Consider the following 23,363-nt stretch of genomic DNA (forward strand, 5'->3'; position numbering starts at 1 on the left):
GTGAAATACTTTATGAGGGAATAAAAGAAATTGAATATGAAAATAAAACCAATTGAGTACATACACTGTTTATAAATGATTATTCTTTTAAATGAGAAACCATTATAAATAATTTGTTATACCAATTAAATATATTATATTATAATATTATTATAAACAATAATTCTGAAAATTTTGTAGTGTGTCCTGGTACACAGATATGTCTATTTTATAGGTTAGATATAAATTTAACGAAAATAGGTTAAAAAACAATAAGAAGTGTATATAATAACGAATAAGAGTATTATTTCTTAATACATTGTATTCAATGGATTTAACAATATTTAACAGTCTAAAATAAAAATGTTGTAAGCTGTACAGTGTAAGGTAATTGATGATAATTAAGTCTATTATTCTGTTGTTCCTACATCAGCTTTTATATATGTGGAGCAACAAGATAATTGGTATTACAAAGTTTTTAAACGCGTTTCAGTGCAAATAATAGAAACTTTGAAATTTTTAGTATTTGCTTTTTACAACAAAATTTAAACTTGTTAAATGCCAAGCTCTTTAAATACTGGTATTATTAATTATTATTGAAATTATCGTATTTTTGTAATTTTAATATCACTTTACAATTATGTAAGATAGTACATACTTTTAGTGTAATTGTACATTACGATTTTTTTCTTGGAAAAGTTTCGTACGTATGTAAGTATATGTATTTCTAAACTTTATGCGCCTTTATCTCTATTTAAGGTACAATTTAATTTCAAGTGTTTGTCAACGGAGCGCAATGTATACATCACATCGATAAAAGAAAAGCGTGAATGAATATACGATTGACTAATAAATGAAGAAAGCAAGACTCAATTGAATCCCGAGACCTAAATCCATACATGGAGGAGATTTATCATTACCGATCGGTTGAGCGCTCTAGCGGTGGCATTGGATACTACAACACGACAGTGCTACGTGAGAAGTCGTGATGGAGTAGTTTATACCCTGTTTGGTCGCCGTTTCTCATTCGTCTTCAAATACGTCTAAAATTATTACGTATAATCAGAGTGTACCAGTCGTTTATATAAAGAAGAAGAACATTGTAATCGTGTCAAACAGTATGTCCTTTATTTGTGAAACAACTTTTTCGGTGCAAGTATTAACGTAATAGGAAGAGACAGTGCGGAAGGGTCAGGTTATCTTCTTTGTTCGAGAAAAGCCTCATCAGTAGGCAATGGCGCGGGAAGCTCGCGTTCTGAAATCGGTGTGTGCATGGCGTAGGTGATGATCGGTGTTTCTACATACATATGGCATGGTGTTTACGGCGAGTTGGAAGATTTACATACCTCGCTGGATTGACCAGCTCGTCGATTTTTGGATACGACCTGTGCCCGTGAGTCGCCATGAGGCGCATTAGCGGTAAGTCAAATGCATTTTCTTCATCGTATCGATGAAAATTTTCAAAAAAAATCTACACGCCGAAGAGTAGCGTTCATATTTGATAGATGAACAGTTATGTATAAAGAATGCTTCGGAAAGAAAAAATATATATTAGAACGTGATTCTAAACTTCCCCACAGGGCTGCGCACGCGTTCATTTCTGAAGCTCTGTTTGCGAATTATTTAATATTTTACAAAACTATACTATCACTATTTTTTTCCGCACAGAATTATTTATATCGTGTTCATTTTTTTTTTTACTTGTCGCGAGCACAAAAAATAATCACAGGAATCTCGGTTGATCAACCGCTTCGAAAATACGGAAATCACACGAATGTTTACGGAAAGAAAGATAAAAAAAAGCCGATGTAAAATGTAATATAATCTTGGATGTTTTTACACTGCAGAATCGACGTAGCAAAGAGTAAAGCTAGAAAGTGGAGTTACTTGTAACTAGCAAACGTGTTTGAACCTTTCCCCTTCTACCTCGAGGAGGCTGCTTGAATATTTTCTCGTTTGTAGGCTCGAGTAAAATATAAGATTCCTTTCTCAGACTGAGAACTGTCATTAACCGTCTCTTGACCATGCTACTCTTTGAACAAAAGATGGAATGAACGTAAATACAAATTTTTCTTCTGTTGATAGGAATCGCGCGGCAATTATTTATTTTAGAATATCTTCAATTTGTACTTCCGCACATGTATTGTTTGTACTTATGTAAGGTGTGATGTTAAATGAACGCTTCTTCAAATAATTTGTATGCATGAACGCATCTGAATTAATAAAGGTTGATTAACATATCTATTTTAGAACAGCGACGCACCATATGCGTCATCTAATAAAACTAACTGTAAAAGTAGTCTTATAATGCAATCCAAACTGAAATTGATTAACGAGCACGTTTAATTAGGTTAGTTCGTTTTAAATATTGGAGAAGAAAATGAAACAAAATGTATTAAACTCGCTTCACGCTCCTCCTTTTCTTCTTCTTTTACACTTTCTCTTACTGTGTTTTTCTTTAAAGCAAGCATCGCTTACGTGTAATTAATTTTTAAAAAAACGTTGGGTTGGTTCTAATCACAGGGAATTAACAATTGGTTAGTTATAGTGAAGTATTGAAGGGGAAATACGATGAAAGATGAGCAGAAAGTAGAACTGGCAGCGGGGAGGGAAGTAAAGCATAATAGGAGGAATAAAGAGAAACGAGGAATTGTACAGTACCGAGCATGGTAGGGTTCCCTAGGGAAAACAGCGCTCTAGGGGAAAAGGCCCTACTACTTGGCAAAATTCAATTTTTAAAGTTAAAAATTATATTAATTTTTCTAAAATAATTAGGTCTACTTTACTCGATACTGTACATGGAATTGAGCTTATTTTACTTCTTCGATTCGCGTTGTCGAGTGGCTCATTTTTTGAATATTGGAATGATTTCATTCAATATGGACATTGCTTTTTTACACGTTTAGGTTTCTTAGCGCCATTACATGTAGGACGCTAACGAGTCCATGGAATAATTTATGCAAATTTCTCGTACTAAGAATATTAAATTTTCTTGAATATATACGACGAGCGAGATAAAACGTACTTCACGCTGATAGCACTGCATTATTTCTCTTATTAGATTGCTTATGTAATAGTTGCGTTCTGTGCATAGAGGTAAGCACGATGCTGTAATGCCCTGGTGCTGTTTAAAATAAATGTTGAAATATGTGTAGGAAGCAAAACGTGCAGAAGTATGAATGAAACTTAAGAATGAGCACAAAGCGTGCATCTAATTAACCAATAAAAGGAATCAAGTGGCTTTGAATAAACAATTAGAAATATTAGGTGACCTAGAAAATCACGCATCAGCTGTTTGCTCAGTTGCACCCTGGTATTGGAAGACGTTGCAAAAAAATTGTAATTATTTTCGCTTGAGTGTACCTAATCTCTAATACAAAGGCGATTCTTAATTATCCGCTATAATAGATATAAATTCGTTTAGCGTTATTTACGAATAGGTGAAAGAACAATTTTTTCCACTATTTCAGGATAATAAGCTGTCGTCTGATCTGATCAGTCCATCCCTGCTTTGCGAATGTTGTAATCAAGAACGACGTCTGGTTTTGCTTTGTAACTGGCTGTTCTCGTGACCGCACAACAACGTAAGTTGTAGAGAAGCTGTGTGGCATGCTAACGGCATCGACACATCATTTCGCGTATCTCCATTTTAGGCAGCGCAGGTGCTTCCTTCTTGCTGAAATTATTTTTTTTTCCCTTTTTTTTTTTTTTAAATCTTGCAATCATCGCACTTGTTCGTGAAAGGTTTCGTCTGTTCGTTAGAGACCGGTAGTAATTATCCAAGCAGCCTCCGGAGTGCCGTAGCCTAACTCTTCTGCTCCCTTTTTATCAATTACACTACCGTTTCTCACGCACCATTGAACAAAGTATCACACGCTATTAATTATTCAGCTTTGCGTACACTTGGATAAAATTTGCACAAATTTTCTTCAGGAGAAAAGTGTTAGTTCGAGCAGAAGGTTATGGCCATTGGCGTAACTAGGTGGGGGCCCGAGAGATCCTTAAAAAGTAAACGTGGATTCGCCCCCTTGGTATTCTGAAATTTTAAGATTCTAAAGTTTCAAAATTCTGAAATTCCAAAAATTCAGAATCCTGAAGTCTTGGAACTTAAATATTTGACGCTGTTAGTAAAGCTAAGGTACCTTATTCACTCCTTAAAAAATTCTAGTTACGTCAATGATTATGGCCAGGCTGGCTGTGAAAAATACAAAACACATTTCATTCTGTTTAAGGTTAAGGTTTGATAGCACTGCTTTGAAGCGACCACGCCTCATAATCGATGCAGAGCAGAGTGTAAAGGAATATAGAATTTTTAGAGCGTAATCACCGAGTTTGTGTTTCTTCGCAAGGCACGCGCATATTATAACTACAATCAATAAATAGAGGTTCTATATTTTTACATTTCCCGTGTACATCATCTAGATACAATATTCTGAAATGATTTATGAAGGGAGAATAATTTGAATCGCTTTCAAGATTTCTCCGATCGAGTCCTTTTAGTATATCCACGTGGAAAGTTGTTTCACGTGTCGCGTTTTTGGAAACCTACGCGTGGAAGCATTACCCGGGGGACGGCCTATGCCGTTCTCCGGAAACTTGTCCACCCACCTTCGACCTCGCCTCTTTGCATTCGCCACACCAACGGACTCTTTGGTGTCGCCAACTCGAATCTCTATCCAACACCGAACCTTTCCGACAGTCTTATCCGGTTATCTCCACCGTTTCCTTCGCGCTATTTTACAAGACCGTGGAAATAAGTGGCTATTATTTTTTTCTCCGGACAGAAAGTGAACATCTTAGATAAGTTGGCTGGTAACAGTAATAGAGTGGACGAACGGCTGTCTGGTAGCATAATTGAAAAGGGAAACGTTACTTTTCCGACTCGCTAAGTTATGGCTCGTTTGAAGCACCTTTAACGGCGCCCTCAACTTCTTAATTACACGTTTATGATTAAAATGCAAATTCGTTAATCGTTGGGTAATTAGTGTCGTTAGAAGAAATTATGGAGCAGTTTAATTGAAATAGAAATTCTCTGTGAGAGAGAGAGAGAGAGATAGAGAGGGAGAAAGACTGTCTAGTTGAAAACAAAGCGAGTCCTACCATAAATGGCGATCACCGCTGTTACGAGTTGCCTGGGTCCTCCGCCCTTACCACCTGGCAAGCGTTTCCTGCAAAAGTCCTCGAAGAAGTTGTCCTCGACTTATAGAAGCTTTCGAGATCCAGCCGTGGAAGCTTGGATCTCGAACGGGGTTCTGGACATGTCGAAAACGAAACTACTCGGACGGGAACGTGGCCCGACCATTTCCACGATAACCAATAGCAATTTGTTCAGAAGCTGTTCCGAAGGCAACTTAAGTGCACGTAAAACGACTGCACTATTATCCGCTACTCCTCTTGATAAGTGCATCCAGGCGATTTATGGCAGCTGGAAGAATCTCATGCACCGTAAGTGTAACGCTCCGAGAATGTTGCTTGACTAGTGCCGCTTGAAAATAGATTGAATAAATTATATGACAGGTTAATCGGTCGGAACGTTCTAACGCAGCGAGGCATCAAAATTACGCTGCACTTTTTTTAGCGTGAAATATTTTTGGACCAAATGTGTACCGGGCGCCTTTTAACCCTCGGACGGCGGACCATGTAGAGAGCCACAGTTTTAATAATGTATTATCTTCGTTTACTGAATTTTACACTGTTCCTTTAAAAATTATTTTTTAATCAATTTTAATACAGAATCAAAGAGTAAGGGCTACGAGCCTTGAACTTGTGATCTTTGGTATACAAAAACTAGTGCCTTACCACCAGATTAGAACCAATTAGCACTTATGTATACATGTTTCAAACATTATGAAAGCTTGAAATGGAAAAAATCAACAGTTGATGAGATATTTAAAATTATCATATGAAATATCTTGCAACCTTATGTTTGCTCAAGACGAGCCACGGTATTAAATAGATAACATATTAAAGAAGTGCATTAATGCATAGATGGAAGAATTTGCAAGATTCTATGGGGGCGCTTTTATAGAGGCATCTAGACGATTTCTGGAATCGGCATTCCTCGGCCAATGTGCAAATTGTTCTTGTGTTAATTCCAAGAATGCTCATGGTACCGTTGCTGAATTATGAACATTCCGAATATCGTATTATTTTTAGGGTCTTGGATATTTTATAATACTTTACCAAGCGACTAAGAATAAATGCTAATATTTTCTAAGATTTATTTATAAATAATTTGAATAAACGCGAAATTTAAGTGTCCAGAATTAGTTCCACTCCGCATGGCCGCTAACGGTTGTGAACTTAACGAGCGGGATTAGAACAATAATCCTGACCAATCGTTTGTGGGTCCATAAAGCATCGCGAAGTACGTTGGATAATCGAACGTTGGTCGGCTGTAAAAGCAACATTTCATGTTCGTTTTAAGGTGCAAGTATCGTGTGTATAGTTCAATGTAACAGTGACCTTGGTATCTATCTTCTATGATATCGTATCACTCGTACGATAGCTCCCTTCTGTGTGGTGTAACCCTTGTTTGACAAATTACATTTTTTCTCTTCTAGCTTCTGAAAGTCTTTTAATTGTTTATCTCTTTTTATCTTTCCTGGTTTCTAACCGAGTTAGATACGGTTTTCTCTATCTTTTTTTTTTTCTTACCAGCGTTAGCATTGACTTAAAAGGAATGTTCTCCGAGGTAAACGAATAAAAAAGGAAAATGACGTGATTGACTTTTGTATTACACTGTACAGAACGATCCAGTTACTAAACCACAAGTTAGAATGTTACGGCGAGTTGAGCCTAGTTTCACAGGTCTGTCGACAACGATTACCACCAGATAGGGTCATTTTTCTGCCACGATTCCATCGCTCGTTTAACGCCACGACCAAGAATTGCCTCATTCGAACAACTTCTATTTGTATACGATCGATTATGGTGCGTTTCTTTTACGACATTGCTGCAAAACGTTTACACATACGTACGGGGCACGGTAGATTTCCCTAGAAAGTATATTGGGAAGGAGAATTTTTCAAAATAATAATTTTGTAATCCCGTAAAAATTCGAAATCGTAATTGACGAAAGGCACTATACTCTTAATGTGAATTAAGCTTAATGGTATCTGTGGTCGTTGTAAGATACGAGCGTTTATAGTTGCAATAGAAATGAAAAGAATAAGCAAATAAATGGTTTAGTAGCGAAAGAGTTGTATTGAATTTATCAGAACGATAAATTATACGTTTGAACGATTTAAAATGATATACGGATTCTTTGCTTTAGGAATAGCGTACCGTTTTATTGTCTGGTTGGATGTTTTTGTCATGCAAGTTTAAATTACCGTCATGAATCACAAACAGAAATCGTAACACGAAGCACGAAGCATAACGATTGCGCATCGTAAGCCATGTGCAGCATACGAGACCTTGATAAAAATTATCTCGAGCTCACACATACGTACGCGTTACGAGTTCTCTCAGCCCCTGTGTAACTGCTTTTAAATTCCACACGTTTGTACAGATGTTCGTATACCAGTAGTATTTATGAATATTAAAAGAAAGAAAGAACATTTTTCTGACTAAAAAATGGATGACGTATTTCTGGAAAGTAAATTCTTTTCGTATTTACACAGCTAACGAATTTACACAGTTAGTTGACTTTGACCTTCTCTCCCTTTTTATTCGGCTTCTTATCTTCCTTCTTCTTGCCCTGTGTATTTCTTTCACGCCTACACCTACCTTTCTGTACACTTGAATTCCTAGAACGATTCAACAGAATGACATTAATTGCTTTACCAAACATTCTTCTTAAGGAATGTCGTAAGCTGTGTGTGTTACCTCTTTACTTGGAAAACGTGTCTCGCGTTCTTCAAAACTCAACGCTTTATCGTTATCACGCTAAAAAAAAAAAAAAAAAAATAAGAAAAGAAATATATACATTTTGGTTTCGAAAAAAAAAAAAAAAATTCTTTTCGTCGTTAAATCATGCAAATCATCATTTCATCGTATAGTTAAGAAAATATTGTATTAATAATAAATTGGAATAAACGAAATGACAAAGGGACGTTGTGTTGTAGTTGGCGGCATGAACCGGCCGTCCAAAGCTGTGACCCAGGCAAAGAAAGTGGCACCACCAGCTGTACCCGATGTATTTCGACATTCAGGCTCCTCTTTTGGATCCGCTGGATATGCGAGCAGCGAAGATAGCTGCTTCCTGCCCGGAAGTGGACCAGGAGGAACAACGGACGAGGGTTCTTACGGAGTGCCATCTGGAAAAAGTCCGGGACCTATTTTTACTCATCCTGGCTTTGCTTTTCCATCGGTCGTCGGCAAATATGCTCATGCTGAAGATCAAGGTGTGATCCTTATCGGGTTACGTTCCTATCAATGCGATAATAATACATATTCATAATAATATTAATCTTCTTATACAAATTCCCTCGGACTTTCTACCTTGATATTCTGTAATATCTAATAATACCACGTATTAATATAATCTTTTTCTTAGGAATCGACATGACTCAAAGTCCTGGAAGAGATAGCCCGGGTAGTTCAGGATCAGGTTCTGGTTCCAGACATTCTACAGCCTCGTTAGACTCTGGAAGAGCTTCGGGATATCATTTAGGCCCTAGAGGACCTGGTGCTCTCACTTCGTCTCCCAGGTGTTCTATTAGCTCCCTTGGCAGTCATCCTGACAGACCAGCAGACCTCGACGTCGTTCATGTTTGGTTAACCGAGCTCCAATTTGAAGAATATTTTCCATTGTTTGCTTCTGCTGGTTACGATCTCGCTACCATAACGCGTATGACACCAGAAGATTTAACAGCAATAGGTAATTCGGTGAAGTGAAAAATTTTATTTACATAGAAATGTATATTTCTGTCATACTGAACAATTGCAGGAATTAAGAAGCCTAATCACAGAAAACGTTTGAAAGCGGAGATAGACAATTTAAATATAGGAGACGGCTTGCCAGAGCATATTCCTGGCTCGTTGGAAGAGTGGCTTAGACTTTTACGACTGGAAGAATATCTTGGGGCTCTTCATCAACAGGGTATGCGTTCGGTCGAGGATGTAACGACTCTGACCTGGGAAGATCTCGAGGATATAGGAATTGTGCGTTTGGGCCATCAAAAGAAATTACTGCTGGCTATTAAGAGAGTGAAGGATATTCGTGCTGGCAAACGTATACAGCCTCTTGATCTTGCACGACTGCCACCCCATCCTGGACAAACACAAGTAAATAAAAATAAATTTTCCAGTATAATGTAATTGTATCGTGTCCACTAACATAATCAATTGCGTTCCTAGGATGTAGTCATTCAACGAGGTGGCCCAGACTTGCCATCGCCAGACGAGGATTGTTCCTCGCCAGTCTTGAGATCTTTCCAAAGAGGAGGAAGCGACACTACGTCCGGGGGCGCGTGGAGAAGTATGTACGCTGCTCTGCCAGCTGATTACAACATCGTCGGACGAACTGGTTCACGAGGAAAGTCTTTGGAGAGTTTAGAGGATGCACCGCTTGGATATCCTCCGTCTCCTGCTCCTTCCACGCATCCTCAACAAATTGAATGGCGTCCACGCAGCTTCGAAGATGGTGATCTTACTCCTACCAACGATACTTCCGTGGTGGACGCAGGTGGTGGTACTCTTCCGCGTCCGAGGCATTGTCTCGTTCGTCCGCGACCTGTAGCCAAGGTAATTGAATTTGAACGGGCAATAGAAGAGCTGAATTTTTTAAATGAAAGTTCTTTCAGGTCGCCGCCACGCCAGGACAATTTAAATCATTACCAAGAGACTTTGATAACAAGTATCAATTAACTTACGGTCTCGAAAGTAGTCCACATCTTCCGAAACGTTGCCCTCCGTCTCCTCCAAGACGCCAAAGCTCTAGAGACAACAGTGGTTCCGGTGTAGTTGGAGGAACAGGAGTTGGTGACGTCGTGATTGATTGCAGTGGACCAGTACCAACTGCTTCTTGCGAGGATCATCACATGCATCATCATCAGCATCATCACTTGCTTCATCATCCTTCGCCTCCACCCCCAGCACCCGCAGCTGCGTCATCCACTCCACCGCAAATGAACCGACCACCCTCTTCCATGTCGCGCTCTTGGGGCAGCGTCAGTGTCAATGTTAACGAGGAACACGAATTAATTGCTTCTCTTGCTCTGCAACACCGTAACGGTTCTGACGCCAGTTTTAAGGTATTGTATTTTTATGTATTTTCAGATATTGTTAGGAGCGTCTGGTTAACTTTTTCCTAGGTATGGAGTTTTGTATTTTTCATACTCACTGTATTTTTAATCAGAAAAAACATTGTTTGAACAGGAAGTAAGGTAAAATATTTTATTAATCTCATCATAGCAGATTCATCTTAGTTTGAAGATAAAGAAGGTTCATTTGATTTTTTAATATAAGTTACGTATGTTTATTTATTTTATTACAGTCAAGTTCCAGTACAGAATCAGACTCACTGCCTTTTGCTAATGAAAACGCTGGTACGATAAAACAGAGAGCTGCTCGCGCACAAGAATATGCAAGTGGTAATTCCAATAACAGTATGCAGAGCCATGGAATAACCCATCATTCCGGTGGTAGCGAACCGGCGGATGTATTGAACGACATTGGAAATATGCTTGCAAATCTTACCGACGAACTTGACGCTATGCTCGAAGAGGAAAAGCGTCAAGGCCTGACTTCATAATTGCTGCCTTTGTTTGCACCGTATTTTCAGTTTATTAACGGTATAAGAAAGAAGAAGCATCTTCAGCGGCACAACCGATAATAAACTTTTCACGCTATAAGGTATAATATGGTAGAACACGAGCAGGATTAAATTCGAATTATCAAATTTCAAACAGCCACTGTTTTGAAATGAGAACACGCTCAGCGTTGGATAACTACTGTAACATAAGTTACATCCTGTTATAATTGTATCAGTATGGTGGATCGTATATTCATCCATGCCATAATCTTAATTTTATCAATTTCTACTTCCTTTTTCTCTCGTTTTTATAGAACAAAGCTTCTTATTTTTCTATCGAATTATTATGAACTTGTGAAGTTTCCAGAGACACCTCGTTGTTGCACAATTTTTGTAATTCTTCTATTCCTCCAAAGTACTTATTACTATACATATATACACATATATTTTTACTTACGTTCGTTACATTTATATCAGATAATGTTAACAGTTTGGACTTTGACATTTTTATGCAAAATATACAAAAGAAACCATTCAAATGAAAATACACTTAATGAATAAGTATATGCCTTATGAAAAAAAGACTGTAAAAAACATCGGTGTAGTCTAGATCCCCCTCACTTTACATTTACACAGCATAAAGACTGATATTTTTTCTCTGGGAACTTCATTGGTTGCAGCATACGTACATTCCAGGTAGTATATTTCCTTTTCCACTTCCGTCCTTTGCTAAAACGATAGCACGTTAGATTGGGACCTTCATAACTGTTGGAACTGTTAGACATTTTGAGAATTAGTACAATACAAAGAGGTAAACTTCTGTATCCCTTTCTCCAAAATGAAATGATTCTTCCAATGATGTCAAAGAAAAAAATTATTGATTCAAGTTGTTTTTTATATTGAAGCATAATTATACCTTTGACTATATAATGGTACAACATCTATAAGAGTTTATGATAGTTTATAATAAACAAACGAGAAATTTACATCTTCCATTATCTGAACTTGAGAAGAAAGTTCTCATAAGACTGAGAACGAACCGACGTAGATATTTGACTGCCAATTAAATTTCAAGATTATACAGTTTAATACAGAATCATATGCACTGTAAGCCAATTAACATTTTATATTTATTATCCGTACTAATATAGTGATGTATGTAACTCACTATTGTTATATGGTGCACAAATCATGTGGAACCTACAGAGTATCCACATGTATCAAATCAAAGTAATGATAGTAGTAGAATGTTGTTGATAAAGTGTTCAGGTTCTCCCCCCCCCTACATCCAAAATATGATACTGATACGTATTGAGACTTGGGCGTAAAACATGATGCATAAACTTTATTAGAAAAATTTATGTGTATGTGCTGATGCATATATGCGTATACATTTGTATGTGGTAACTTCAAACGATTAACGATCATGAGTTTGTACTTGGTTTAGTTTGAGATTTCAAGTATTTTGAAGTCTGTGATCTTCATTAACTGCCTCCAATCTTTGTTGACAAACCAGTTTGTATGTACTATGATTAAAATGTTTCATTTTTTAATTCATATATATATAGATATATATGTATAGAATTTAGAATTCTTATGATGCTCTTTATTTTGCATCTCTTAAAGGAGTATAAAACTTGTTGTATCTGTATAAATCAGTTTTACAACCAAAACATAAATTACAATGAATTCATTTATACTATCATTGTTTTAATGAATTTTACTTTTAATCTTGATACATGATTTGTTATACATATATATATATATCTTTAAATTCAGCTATGCCCTATTATTATGACGCAAGAAAAATGTGGTAGGACATATACAAGATTTTGAAATACACTTAAAATTTAGGATAATCAACTAAACATTGGGGCTACATTATTGTGGCCTGCAGACTTGTTAACTACTGTAGGTATACATATAATAGTATATACATATATCATTTTAAGCAGTGTACTTAGGGAAACTGTTTTGCGGTGCTGCAAATTTATAAATTAATTATTAATTATGTTTAATTCTTATTGCGGTATATTGTAATATCAGAAGTAGATAAACGAATCATAATTTTAATGTATTTGTACATAAATTTGACAATTTTCAACTTGAAATTGCGGTAAGTTATTTCTAAAGAAAAACTTAAGCAATATATGAATTTAAATGATGAGAATTTTTAATGTCTCGACAAATTTTTATATTTGTAAACAGTTACTGATTAATTGTTTTTCAGAAATTGGATACAGATACACGAGTATTTTTAAAAGAATATACAAATAATTCATTTTGTTTAAAAAATTATTGATATAAATATCAAAAAATAAAAACTATACACTGATATTTTGATGTAGGTGTTTAGACGGTATAAATGTTGATACGATGAGAAATTTTGCAAGTAATACGCGTTGGCAGAAAATAAAATATTTTATAATAACATTGAATGGTCGAGTAACCATACTTGTTTTTATAACATATAAATTGACAATTTTGATAACGTGTACAATAGGATATAATCCAAAAAATGAATTCAATCAGAATTTCAAATCAAACTCTGTATAGAGTTGAAATATCAATTGTGAATAGATTTATTTAATATTTATTTGACGATCAATTTTTGTTCATTAAGCGTATTGAAAATATATTATAAATGATTTTATTAGTATTTCGAAAGTATTATTTTAAGTAAAACATTATGAGAGGTATAGATCCATGCAATAAGAAAATCTATATACAGTAACGTATACATATTAATATTTGTAGTCTAATAGTGTTATTAGAAATGCTTAAGATGATATAATTATTGCTTTTAGATGAAAAAAAAAGATCTTTAATAGTATTATTTCCATTTTCAGTTTTCAGTGCGAATAAACTGTCTCTATAGAATTAAATACACTATGTTTACTTAAAATAATGCATTCGTGGCGTTTATGGCAGTTTGTGGCATTCCTTGAATTATGAAATACATGCTATTTACTATTTTTAAGTCTTTATAGTTTCGTTTAAGCAAATAGTTAATATTAAGTGATATCATAAACAGAAATTCAATCGATGGCTGATTTTTGGCAGCTAATTCAGAATTCCTGAAGACATTGCTTCTACATGGTATATACATATTATATATATATATATAAATATTATATAAATATAGATATAAATATAAGTATAAATATGTATTTATATTTATATTTGTATTCAATTAGTCATAGTTTTTGTACAAAACGTATGCGTCGCTGCAATTTTTTTCAGCGAATTCAATATCCGCCTAAATGCATTTTACGAGTCCTCGAGACCCTTCCTACTTTTTGTGTTTGTTTAAATGCACGTTAAACACAATTATTTTATTTATCAATTATGATGAGAATCATTAAATAAAACTAATTGACAGACTCAATTTTTCATGTTTTTTAGTGCATACCCAAAATAAGCCATTATTCATTTTTATTATATTTTTGTTTTATAAGCTTTTTATTGTATTAAATATTTAGCAAATAGAAATTTTTATATTCTTATATAAAAACTAAGTTGATTAGCTTTCTTATTTGAAAAAGGCTGCTTCATTGTAATCCTATAATTAGAAATAATTAAATGTTTAATTTTAAACATAAACAATAGTCTAGAGATTCACGTGAATAAATAATATTATTTTTAAGTGAGAATAAAAAGAAATCCTTGGAACACTGATATATTTACATTCCTCTCTCTTAGCTGTTAAGTTTCTTTAAATATTTAGATGCAGATTATATGCCATGTTATGTATGCCATGTTTGTGTAAATTATATATCAGTTTCAATATAAAATTATTAAGCAACAGTAACTGTCACACTATGTGCATTTCCCATTAAATGAATTATTGTTAATATACCGCAGTTCACCAGAGTCCATAACTACGAAAAGACCAATTTTCGTTCTTCGCGCATCTCCAGTACGCATCTTCGCCCTGATTGGCGATACTCCTAAAGGAAGTGGAAAGCGATTAGCAGAGAGCTCGCTGCGTTCCCCCACCATCTTCCAACCTGCGCGTCGCAGTTATGGACTCTGGTGAACTGCGGTTTACATAGTTTTATGATATAAATCATACTTGTTTCTTAATTAATAATTTAATATTCATCTAAATTATGACAAATTCCTTCAAATACTAAAATCAATTATATGCCTATATGTAAGTTCATATTGATAAAACATCCATCTATTACAGAAAAGAATATTTAAAAAATAAGACAATTGTTTCCGACAATCTTTTAATTTGTATCTCTGTTTTTATCATTTCGGTACTGTACAATTTATTTGTAATAGTCCCTTTCAAATGGAAGTAAAAGATGATTGGTGCTTTTTCTCCGTTTATTTCTGCTTTCAGCCGTACGAGTGCGCTCGTGAGCATTCTTGTGCGCCGCACACGGCAAGTTGTACGCTTTGTGTACCAGTGGAGCTGCTGTCGCGGTCCGGAATGAGTGGTCGTTTGAGGTGCATTTCTTTCGAATATTTGGCATCGCGTCTCGACCTATTTTTCACAGACATTAGTGGAAGTTTCGTGTAAAAGTGTGAAAAATGATAACTATTAAACGCGATAAGTGTGGATTACTCGTTTGAAAGGTAAATTAGCTTGTGCAAGAAGTGAACGGCCGTGATTTTTAGATAGAGGATGGCTTCTTTCTACTCGACCGCCTACCATACTAGCTGCTACTGGTTGCCACGAGATCCTTTCGTACGGATACCCTTTTTTTTAAACAAATCACCAAGGCTTTCCCAGTGACTTGCAATATTGAAAAAATCAGGTTTAAACGTTACCGTTTCTCTTATTGTCTTCGTTGCGAAAGTGCTAGATATACTTAAACGTAATTTCGCTTTATTTCGAAAGTACGCGATCTGTACTTGAAAGTACATACATGTGTATAGCGTGTACTAATTATTGAACATTTTACATAGCATTTATACTTCAATAGTTGTACGAAAGATCCGAATTGAAAATGTTTTCATGGTAATCGATAGTTGACATAGATAATAAAATCCTGGAAAGGATCGCTAATAATATATTATAGAAATTTTCTCAAGTTCTTTGTCTTCACTATCCCAAGAGATATTATTTTTCATAATAATAATTGAGAAAAGTGTAACGCCTCTACGCGCGAGGCTTTAGAAATGTTTGAAATTTTTCTGGACAGTGACGATTTTCAGTTCAAAGTTGTCATACCGCCGAATCACGTGAGTCAATGTGTAGAGATGTAGAAACACACAAACACGAGAAGTACCGTTTCTCAAAACGGTCGGTCGTGAGTGCGACGATAATTTGCAACGTAAACGTTCGCATACAGTTAGTTTCAGGTCAGTTACGAGTTTCATCGTCGATGTCCATCGCGGAGAAAATACATATTAAATCGTATTATGGAAAATTTATGATCTCGCAGCGTCAACGCTATCGAGGTCGATTCGATCTTCGCTCTGTTAGCCGCGGACCAATCAAAATCGTTAGTTTTTTACTGAGCCATTATATTGGTCAATTTTTATATTCTCTGTTTGCAAAGAAGTAAAAGGTTATCTGTATCTGCGCATGCGTTAAAAATGAAGTTAAATTTACGCGGGTAGATTGAATAATTCAAATAACTTGTTGATCTTAGGTTATGAAATTTTGATGAATCAATAATTGTATTTATAGTGGCAATTTCGAATTGCAAACTGACATCCTTTCTCGTACTATTTAATGTAAAGAATGTAAATTCACATTTTCCAATAAACTGCCAAGTTTATATAAGGCTAACAGGTGTCTGCGTATGTATTGTTCCTACAGTGACAAGGAATAGAACTGTCAGTGTGTACCTTTATCATCTATCGTTTAAAGAAACTTATAAATTAAAAGTGAACAACGGGGAACACAGAAGAGCATCCTGTAGGGGAGAACGAGAAAAATCGTGTTTGATGCGTTACAAAGAGATAAAAGCGTAGGGAGTCTCGCTTTGATATTTGTGACGGGGATCAATAGTCAGAGAGAATATATTTCTGTTGTAGCACAAATGAAGAGCAAACGTGAAAAAGGGGCAGAAGTAACCGCGGCAAGAAGATAGAAAAGATGTCTGTGGAAGAAAAATAAGGACAGAAGCAGGCAGAGGGGATTTTATATCCTTACCGGTGGGTAAGGTCAGAGGGAGGGCGGGAGGGAGGCGGAGAGATTAACAGATCACGATACAAAGGCGGTTTTCCGAAGAATAATGCAACGAACGAGATGAAAGAAGCGCGTTAAACTGCAAGCCAGGCGTTGGAAGCGAAAAGCATTTCGAGCAGAATGAATGAGAAGAAGGATACGTAGTAAAAGAGTACTCGATCGAAACAGAGGAAAGAGAAAGCCGTACTGCGAAAAGGCAGAGCAGCAACGAGCGGAGGGAAGCGGTTGGAAGAAAGGAAGAGGAGAAACGAGAGAAGACAAAGCGGGAACCGAACGTGGAAAAGTACGATTTTCGAATAAGCCAGACAACGAGGGAGAAATAAAAAAGAAAAAAAGGGAGGGAGGTGCGTTACACCCTGGAGTCCGATGTTCAGAGTCGTGCGATGGCCGGGGCTCTATCTGAGAATGCCCCGAGGCCTGTCAGTGTCGTCGCGGTAGATGGTGCAACCGTTGATACCACTAGGTGCAACCAACTCAACAGACCACAGGTATCGTTACACCTTGCACGATACTATTAAAAATGATCAATCTTGTTTTTTCACGATGAAATAAGTTGTGGTACGCGAATATTACACTAGTTGGGTTACCACAGTGGAAACTCGCATGTGTTAATAGTCGTCAGGGCCGAGCCAAGCAAAATTGCCCCGGGCCCCGAGCTGAAATATTTTCACATTCGCTAAATCTCTAAAGACAGCTCTGATTATCGTACATAGATTTATTCGTTCTTTTGGAAACCGTTATTGCCCCTACAGACCGTTTGGCACGTACACTTACAATAATTCTCAGGTGAATCGGTTCAGTAGTTATCACTTTCACAACTAACGGTGTGGACAAATACTTTTGAGCATTAATGTATGCAAATGAAATGGCGCGGTTAAAACGTAAATTATGTAAGGCGCACGACATAACATGTCAGTGTGCATTATTCCTGAAACCACTGAAGCCAGGAAATCGAAATCGAAGAAATGATTACAGTTATGGTTGCGGCTACCTGTTACGGTTTTCTATATGACGTAAACGCGTTGTTTTGTGCAGCTGTAGTTTCATTTAATATCCTGCAAGGACAAATAATTAGGTAGCCGAAAGGAACGGGTAAGGTCCTTGAACTGCGTTCCTGCACGTTCGACGCGTGGCGCGGAATACTCGATGAGGATGTACCGAATAGTTTCGGGCGAAATTACGGTCCGCGCATCGCGGAAATTTTTACGATTCTTTCCCGAACATTTCTCAGGAGACCAGAGACAATGGACGCTCTTTCACTTCGACGGAGGCGCAAACGGAGCTGCCCCTGCAAAATGGTCCAGAGGCCCTCGAGGAACTGGACGGCGTACGCGGTGCCCGTAGAAGGGAGAGACGTATGCGAAGACATCGCCGAGCCTTGAGATCATGTTCGATGCCACCGACTTATCCTGGTGCATCGCCGGGATGTCAGGCTTCCTCTACCGCGCCTGGGGTACCGTTGGTCGCACCCGCCAGAGGATTTTTACATCCTCCCCCGCCTCATTTGGGTCTCAGGGGTCTTAGCCTCGGTCTACCGTTTCCGGTTTCCACCAGTGTCTCTGCTTTTGGCAGGTGAATAGTTTGCGAAAATAAAATTCCTTTTAACCGTCTTCACCGTGGCACCATGGTTGACAGTAAGTCGAGCGTAGTACTGGATGAGCTTGTTCGAGCGATGCAAGCTTACCCGGGAGTACGTGTCAGTGGGTCATTCCAACGGTTAGCTGTTGTGTTGCAGGGACGCAGTACCGAAGCAGTGTTGCGGCCTTAGTTCCCCCCCTGTACGTTGGTCCATACTGGGTGTCGGCGTGGTGGGTCTCGTGTGCGCGGGTGCTGGCGCCCTGCTGGGAGCCCTCAGGGCTTCGGGTCGCGATCACATTGCCGTAGCGCTTCTTATGATCGGTAAGAACAATCTTCTTAACTTCGCTTTGTCATTTTTCATATATGAAAAAAGGATCTGGAGGAAATCTTAAAGGGACGGGAGCATTGATGTGAGAATGAAAGAATTATGAAATAGGGAACAGCAACGGCAAGAAGTTCGTTGGACGGTCGGATTGGTCGAGTGGAGGGGACTGTGTTTGCAACGGTTACTTTCTAAACGTGGGCATGTAACCTGCGACCCGCATAGAATGCCTCTCACAATAGGAGAATGCTCTAACCTACAGGTACTGACGTCGTACGCCTACACGTGGAAAGACCGTGAGATCCATAGAACAGAAAATTGGGAATTTCAGGGATGTTGACCGAGGTCAATAAAAAGAAGATTTCATTGAAATTGAAATTTCAACATCCAGCCGCTGGAAATCTAGATTTCCCCCCGTGAAAGTGTTGAATTAATTTGATACGGTTCTGTTAAAGCGCATCATTGATACGCTTACTTTCTTTGAAATCCTGAATTAATTACATCATTGTTTATATTAAAAGTTATGTATTTTATAAACATTATTCCACCTTCAGTTCTACGTCTCAAAGAACCATTACACAATACTCGTTGACAACTACTTTTAATTGTTTCATAACAGATCTGTATGACTTATGTTTATTAATGCAACATAAAAGAAAAAAGGAAACAGGGAATTACGCTAATCGCCCTCGCGACACGCTCTGCATCATAGTGAAAATTTCTAGTCCATTATAATGAAGTAATGAAAGTAAAATAAAATTTAAAATGCAAATAGGAGGATCGAGTACGAGGTAGAGAATAAGTCGAGCGAAGCGAAGGAAGATTGCTAGGTTCGGTTAAGAAATTACAAGGATTCGAGAGAAAAGAGTGGAAAGATGTGGGAAAAGGAGGGAGGGAAGCGAGGATGGGTGTGGTGTATCGCGAAAGCTAGTTCGTTTCCTTGAAGGATGTTTTCTTAGCTCTCACTATTCTCACATACTCGGAGTTCGTGAGAACAAGCGACAATGCTTAATAACGATTCCGTCATCTGTGGCTTTAGACGCCTGCTGCGGTGCATTTCACTGAGATTTTCACTCGTTTCCAATGCGACCAACTAGAGCATTCCATTTTTCTACTTAAGTTTCATTACTGAAACTGTATATGCTTACAATTTTTATTAAACTCGTGAGATTTTAATTATTTGATATTTGAAAAAAGAAAATATCATAGAAAAAGAATTTGTCGAACAGTTGGTTTTTTGAAAGGAGTTCGCGTACATTCTGACAAAACGTGTTGTGTTACAGGTATAGGAGTGGTTCTGGTAACTGTGAGCGCTGTAGCGTGGCGAGTGACCAGTCGAGAAAATTGCGGCAGTTTCTTTGGTTTCACAGGGATCTCGAGCAGGATTCCACCGGCGAGGCCGATTCATCCTTACGCTGCCATGATTTATCCGGAATTTCAGTTTAGAACGCCACCTCCGAGCTATCAGGTGACATATCACTCTCAAATGCCCTTTAGCGTTCTTCCATTAGTCGTTACGATAAACGATATAGTACACTTTATTTTCTAGTATCAAGCAGAACTTATTTTCTTCATCGATCATTATTCATTTTTAATATCATGCAACTAGGGGTGTGCGAGATCCAGATGGGACAGGAAACTTCGGGTTGACTCGGCAAAGATCGGACGCGCTCGGTGCAGCCATTAGCCGATCCTCGCGCTCTAGAACCGAGCGCGTCCGACTCTTCCCGAGTCGAGCCAAAGTCAAACCGCGCGTTTATATTGAAAGTTGAAATCTTTGCCACGTAAACAGATGAATCTCAACGCTATTATTTTGCCTTTTCCAGGCAAGCATGCAAGAGTACAGATTAAGATTGTTACTCTTGGATCGTTTGCAACCGACATCCTCGCCTCCGCCGACCTACAGATCTAACGCCGGAAGTATCGTGACTCCCGGTACAACCAGAGAAAGCAGACCGCCTAGTTACTGCGCTAGATCGAACGCTGCGGCGAACGCGAATGTCGTGCCTTCGAAGAAGGACGCGAATCTGGTCAGAATCGTTCAGACCGAATCGGAGCCGGTAATTTTGAGCGGGGATCAAACTCCTCCCGTCGCTGCCGTTGAAGTACTCGCGCATCTCTGATTCATTCCAATCGTTTTCTCTTTATGGATCGATCGTAAAGGTAATGTTTTATTCGATGATTTAGCGAAAAGAATCATCTGTCTGTAGTGCAATATAGTTGTATCGTTCAGTTTTCTTTGTCTAACTCTAGATTTTTATGAATCGTAACGAACGTTAATGAATTATGTTTGATGGAAACGACGAATAAAAGTGCTTTTGCGCCGCGCGACTGGCGTTAGTGTCGTGCCATTTGCAGTCGCTGGCAGATTAGCGCTGTTTGCATTGGATGAAACTAAATATCATACAAAACCGTGATAATTGTGGTCATGGTTAAAGTAATGGATCTCGACATTGTCTTTTATTCTTTTACCCGTTTCAGTGGAAAGAATAGAAGACTAACGCTATTGGAAAGAAATGCAGACGAGATTATAAACGTTTTACTGTAAAAAAAATTATTTTCGCAGTTAGCGATGAAATTAGATGATACTTAAAAATTGAATGAAAGTTTCGTTACTTAGGTACCTTAGAAACTTTTGAAATTGCGAAACCATGTTACCTTACTATAACACACGTATTTTGCATAAAGCTGTATCCAGAAATAATATCGCTCTCTGAAATCAGTTTAAGGATTAACTTATTCTATACAAAAGAAAGGCAACTTTTGGAAGCGTCGCTTTGTAAATATCAGTGTTGAAATTTTAAAGCTGTAATTTGTAAAATAGTATGTTACAAAAAGGGTGCGTGATACGGAACGTGTTGATTATGTGTAGGTCTTCCTGTTGTTACAATTACTCATACATAACTTCAAGAACAAAGACCATTCGAAAATAGTATTTTTCGTATTAATCAACGTGTTATAGAATGGTTTTGTAATAATTATAATTAATCAATGATAGCACTAATAGCGACAAAACCATTTCTCTTCTTTCTTTTTAATCAAACTATGAGATTATTTCTATATATTTTCCAAATTACTGTCTAAATTATTGAAAGCTGCATCAATTTGTTAAGAATGGTACTTTAGTGGATAAATAAATAATGCAGCTTTAGAGGTAACAATGCTGCCGCAAGCTTTAACGCCATACAGTAATATTACTGCTCGCTTTATTATCGCGACTTGTGACGACGACAATTTATCGTCTAAAGTCGATGTAAAAGAAACGAGAATCTCGTGTGTTGCGTACAATATATACATATTTTTGTAACTATTATTTGATGGTTAAAAACCCGAGTTACTGTCGGTTTTTATATACAGTAATTATAATTTTATAAAAACGAAAATTTATATGTAAAATTTTAGACTTCGTTCATCGATTAACATCGAAATATTCATTAATCGCTTAGTTATTTTTATAATTAAAAACTTCAACGACTAAAAAGATACTGCAAAATACTCAACGAATGATCTTCAAATTTATACTAATAAGTTTCCTTTTTTGATATCTCTTTTGAGAATAATTTTTATTCCAAAGTTGTTTGTACTTACTGTTTTTTAAATTATGATTATTTTGTTACTGTTGAATCGGTGTAGGTAAATAACATTACAGTTATACCGTAGTTCACCAGAGTCCATAACTGCGACGCGCAGGTTGGAAGATGGTGGGGGAACGCAACGAGCTCTCTGCTAATCGCTTTCCACTTCGTTTGGGAGTATCGCCAATCAGGGCGAAGATGCGTACTGAAGATGCGCGAAGAACGAAAACTAGTCTTTCCGCAGTTATGGACTCTGGTGAACTGCGGTACACATATTTTGTGCATTTCTAACACATTATCTCGGGTTATGGAAGTTTCCATATTTTAAAATTAAAAAAAAAAAAGAAATTTAATAACAAAAAGTTAATAGCTGCCCAATGATAAGAATGTTAATTGATGTATTAGGTGTACAAATTGATTTAGTGCCTTTAGTATAGCGCCTTCTTAATTACTATTTTGAATTTAAATATTTTCTCGCGCTTCTGTAGATATAGAAAAGTGGCGCGAGAATGATATTTCAATAATTAGAGTTACTTGAAAATGTATCTTCAATTAAAAATAGAAAAGGCACAGATTTAATTGCTACGTCTAATACATTTAAGCATCAATAAATTGTTACATTCCATTCAGTACAAAGCAGTCATTAGAAATATTGTTTTCTAGAAATCGTGTATAATGTTCAGATGGCTGTATATGTATTTTGTGAAATGCTGTATATACAATACCGACAGATTCAACGATAGATAGAGTTGTAAGAGTGGTAATTAATACAAGGGCGACAAATTTTCGAAAGGCGGCCTTAACCAAACTCGCAATGATTCGTGATATGAGAATAGATCAACTATAAGTCATCGATCGAATGAGTATATTGTTCCTTCATATTATTGTAGAACAATTTGTATATATAACGAGAACAAATATATTTATCTGACTTATTTGATCTTCCTCGTGATTCTATATTTTCATATTTTTAGGATTGAAAATTTTGTATTTTATGTGTAGGAAAGATCGACACATTGGCGTAACTAGGCAGGGGCCAAGGTGAGCCTAACCCTTCTA

The 23,363-nt window shown here is 37.0% G+C and overlaps 2 protein-coding genes across 8 annotated transcripts; both read left to right on the plus strand.

Annotated features, from left to right (window-relative positions):
* The first annotated feature begins 210 nt into the window (after positions 1-210).
* Positions 211-14,066, plus strand: LOC114872652 (caskin-1). Of its 3 annotated transcripts, XM_029180071.2 has the most exons (8): positions 211-1,398; positions 3,450-3,563; positions 8,049-8,327; positions 8,480-8,803; positions 8,873-9,210; positions 9,283-9,669; positions 9,729-10,178; positions 10,421-14,066. In XM_029180071.2, the coding sequence occupies exons 3-8, from the start codon at positions 8,057-8,059 to the stop codon at positions 10,676-10,678; spliced, it is 2,028 nt and encodes a 675-aa protein (XP_029035904.1). In that variant the 5' UTR covers positions 211-1,398; positions 3,450-3,563; positions 8,049-8,056; the 3' UTR covers positions 10,679-14,066. The 3 variants fall into 3 exon arrangements, with proteins under 3 accessions (XP_029035904.1, XP_046141020.1, XP_029035902.1); XM_046285064.1 differs by lacking the exon at positions 3,450-3,563 and having other exon boundaries at positions 212-1,398; XM_029180069.2 differs by lacking the exons at positions 211-1,398; positions 3,450-3,563 and adding an exon at positions 4,668-5,424.
* Positions 14,067-15,076: 1,010 nt separating this feature from the next.
* On the plus strand, positions 15,077-22,462 carry LOC114872659. 5 transcript variants are annotated; one of them, XM_029180090.2, is made up of 6 exons: positions 15,077-15,265; positions 16,676-17,317; positions 18,061-18,401; positions 18,565-18,728; positions 20,013-20,197; positions 20,556-22,462. In XM_029180090.2, the coding sequence occupies exons 2-6, from the start codon at positions 17,213-17,215 to the stop codon at positions 20,850-20,852; spliced, it is 1,092 nt and encodes a 363-aa protein (XP_029035923.1). In that variant the 5' UTR covers positions 15,077-15,265; positions 16,676-17,212; the 3' UTR covers positions 20,853-22,462. The 5 variants fall into 5 exon arrangements, with proteins under 5 accessions (XP_029035923.1, XP_029035924.1, XP_029035926.1 ...); XM_029180091.2 differs by lacking the exon at positions 15,077-15,265 and adding an exon at positions 15,275-15,377; XM_029180093.2 differs by lacking the exon at positions 15,077-15,265 and adding an exon at positions 15,386-15,447.
* Positions 22,463-23,363: the final 901 nt, after the last annotated feature.

The sequence above is a fragment of the Osmia bicornis genome, chromosome 3 (assembly GCF_907164935.1).
Source record: "Osmia bicornis bicornis chromosome 3, iOsmBic2.1, whole genome shotgun sequence".
Lineage (NCBI taxonomy): Eukaryota > Metazoa > Arthropoda > Insecta > Hymenoptera > Megachilidae > Osmia > Osmia bicornis.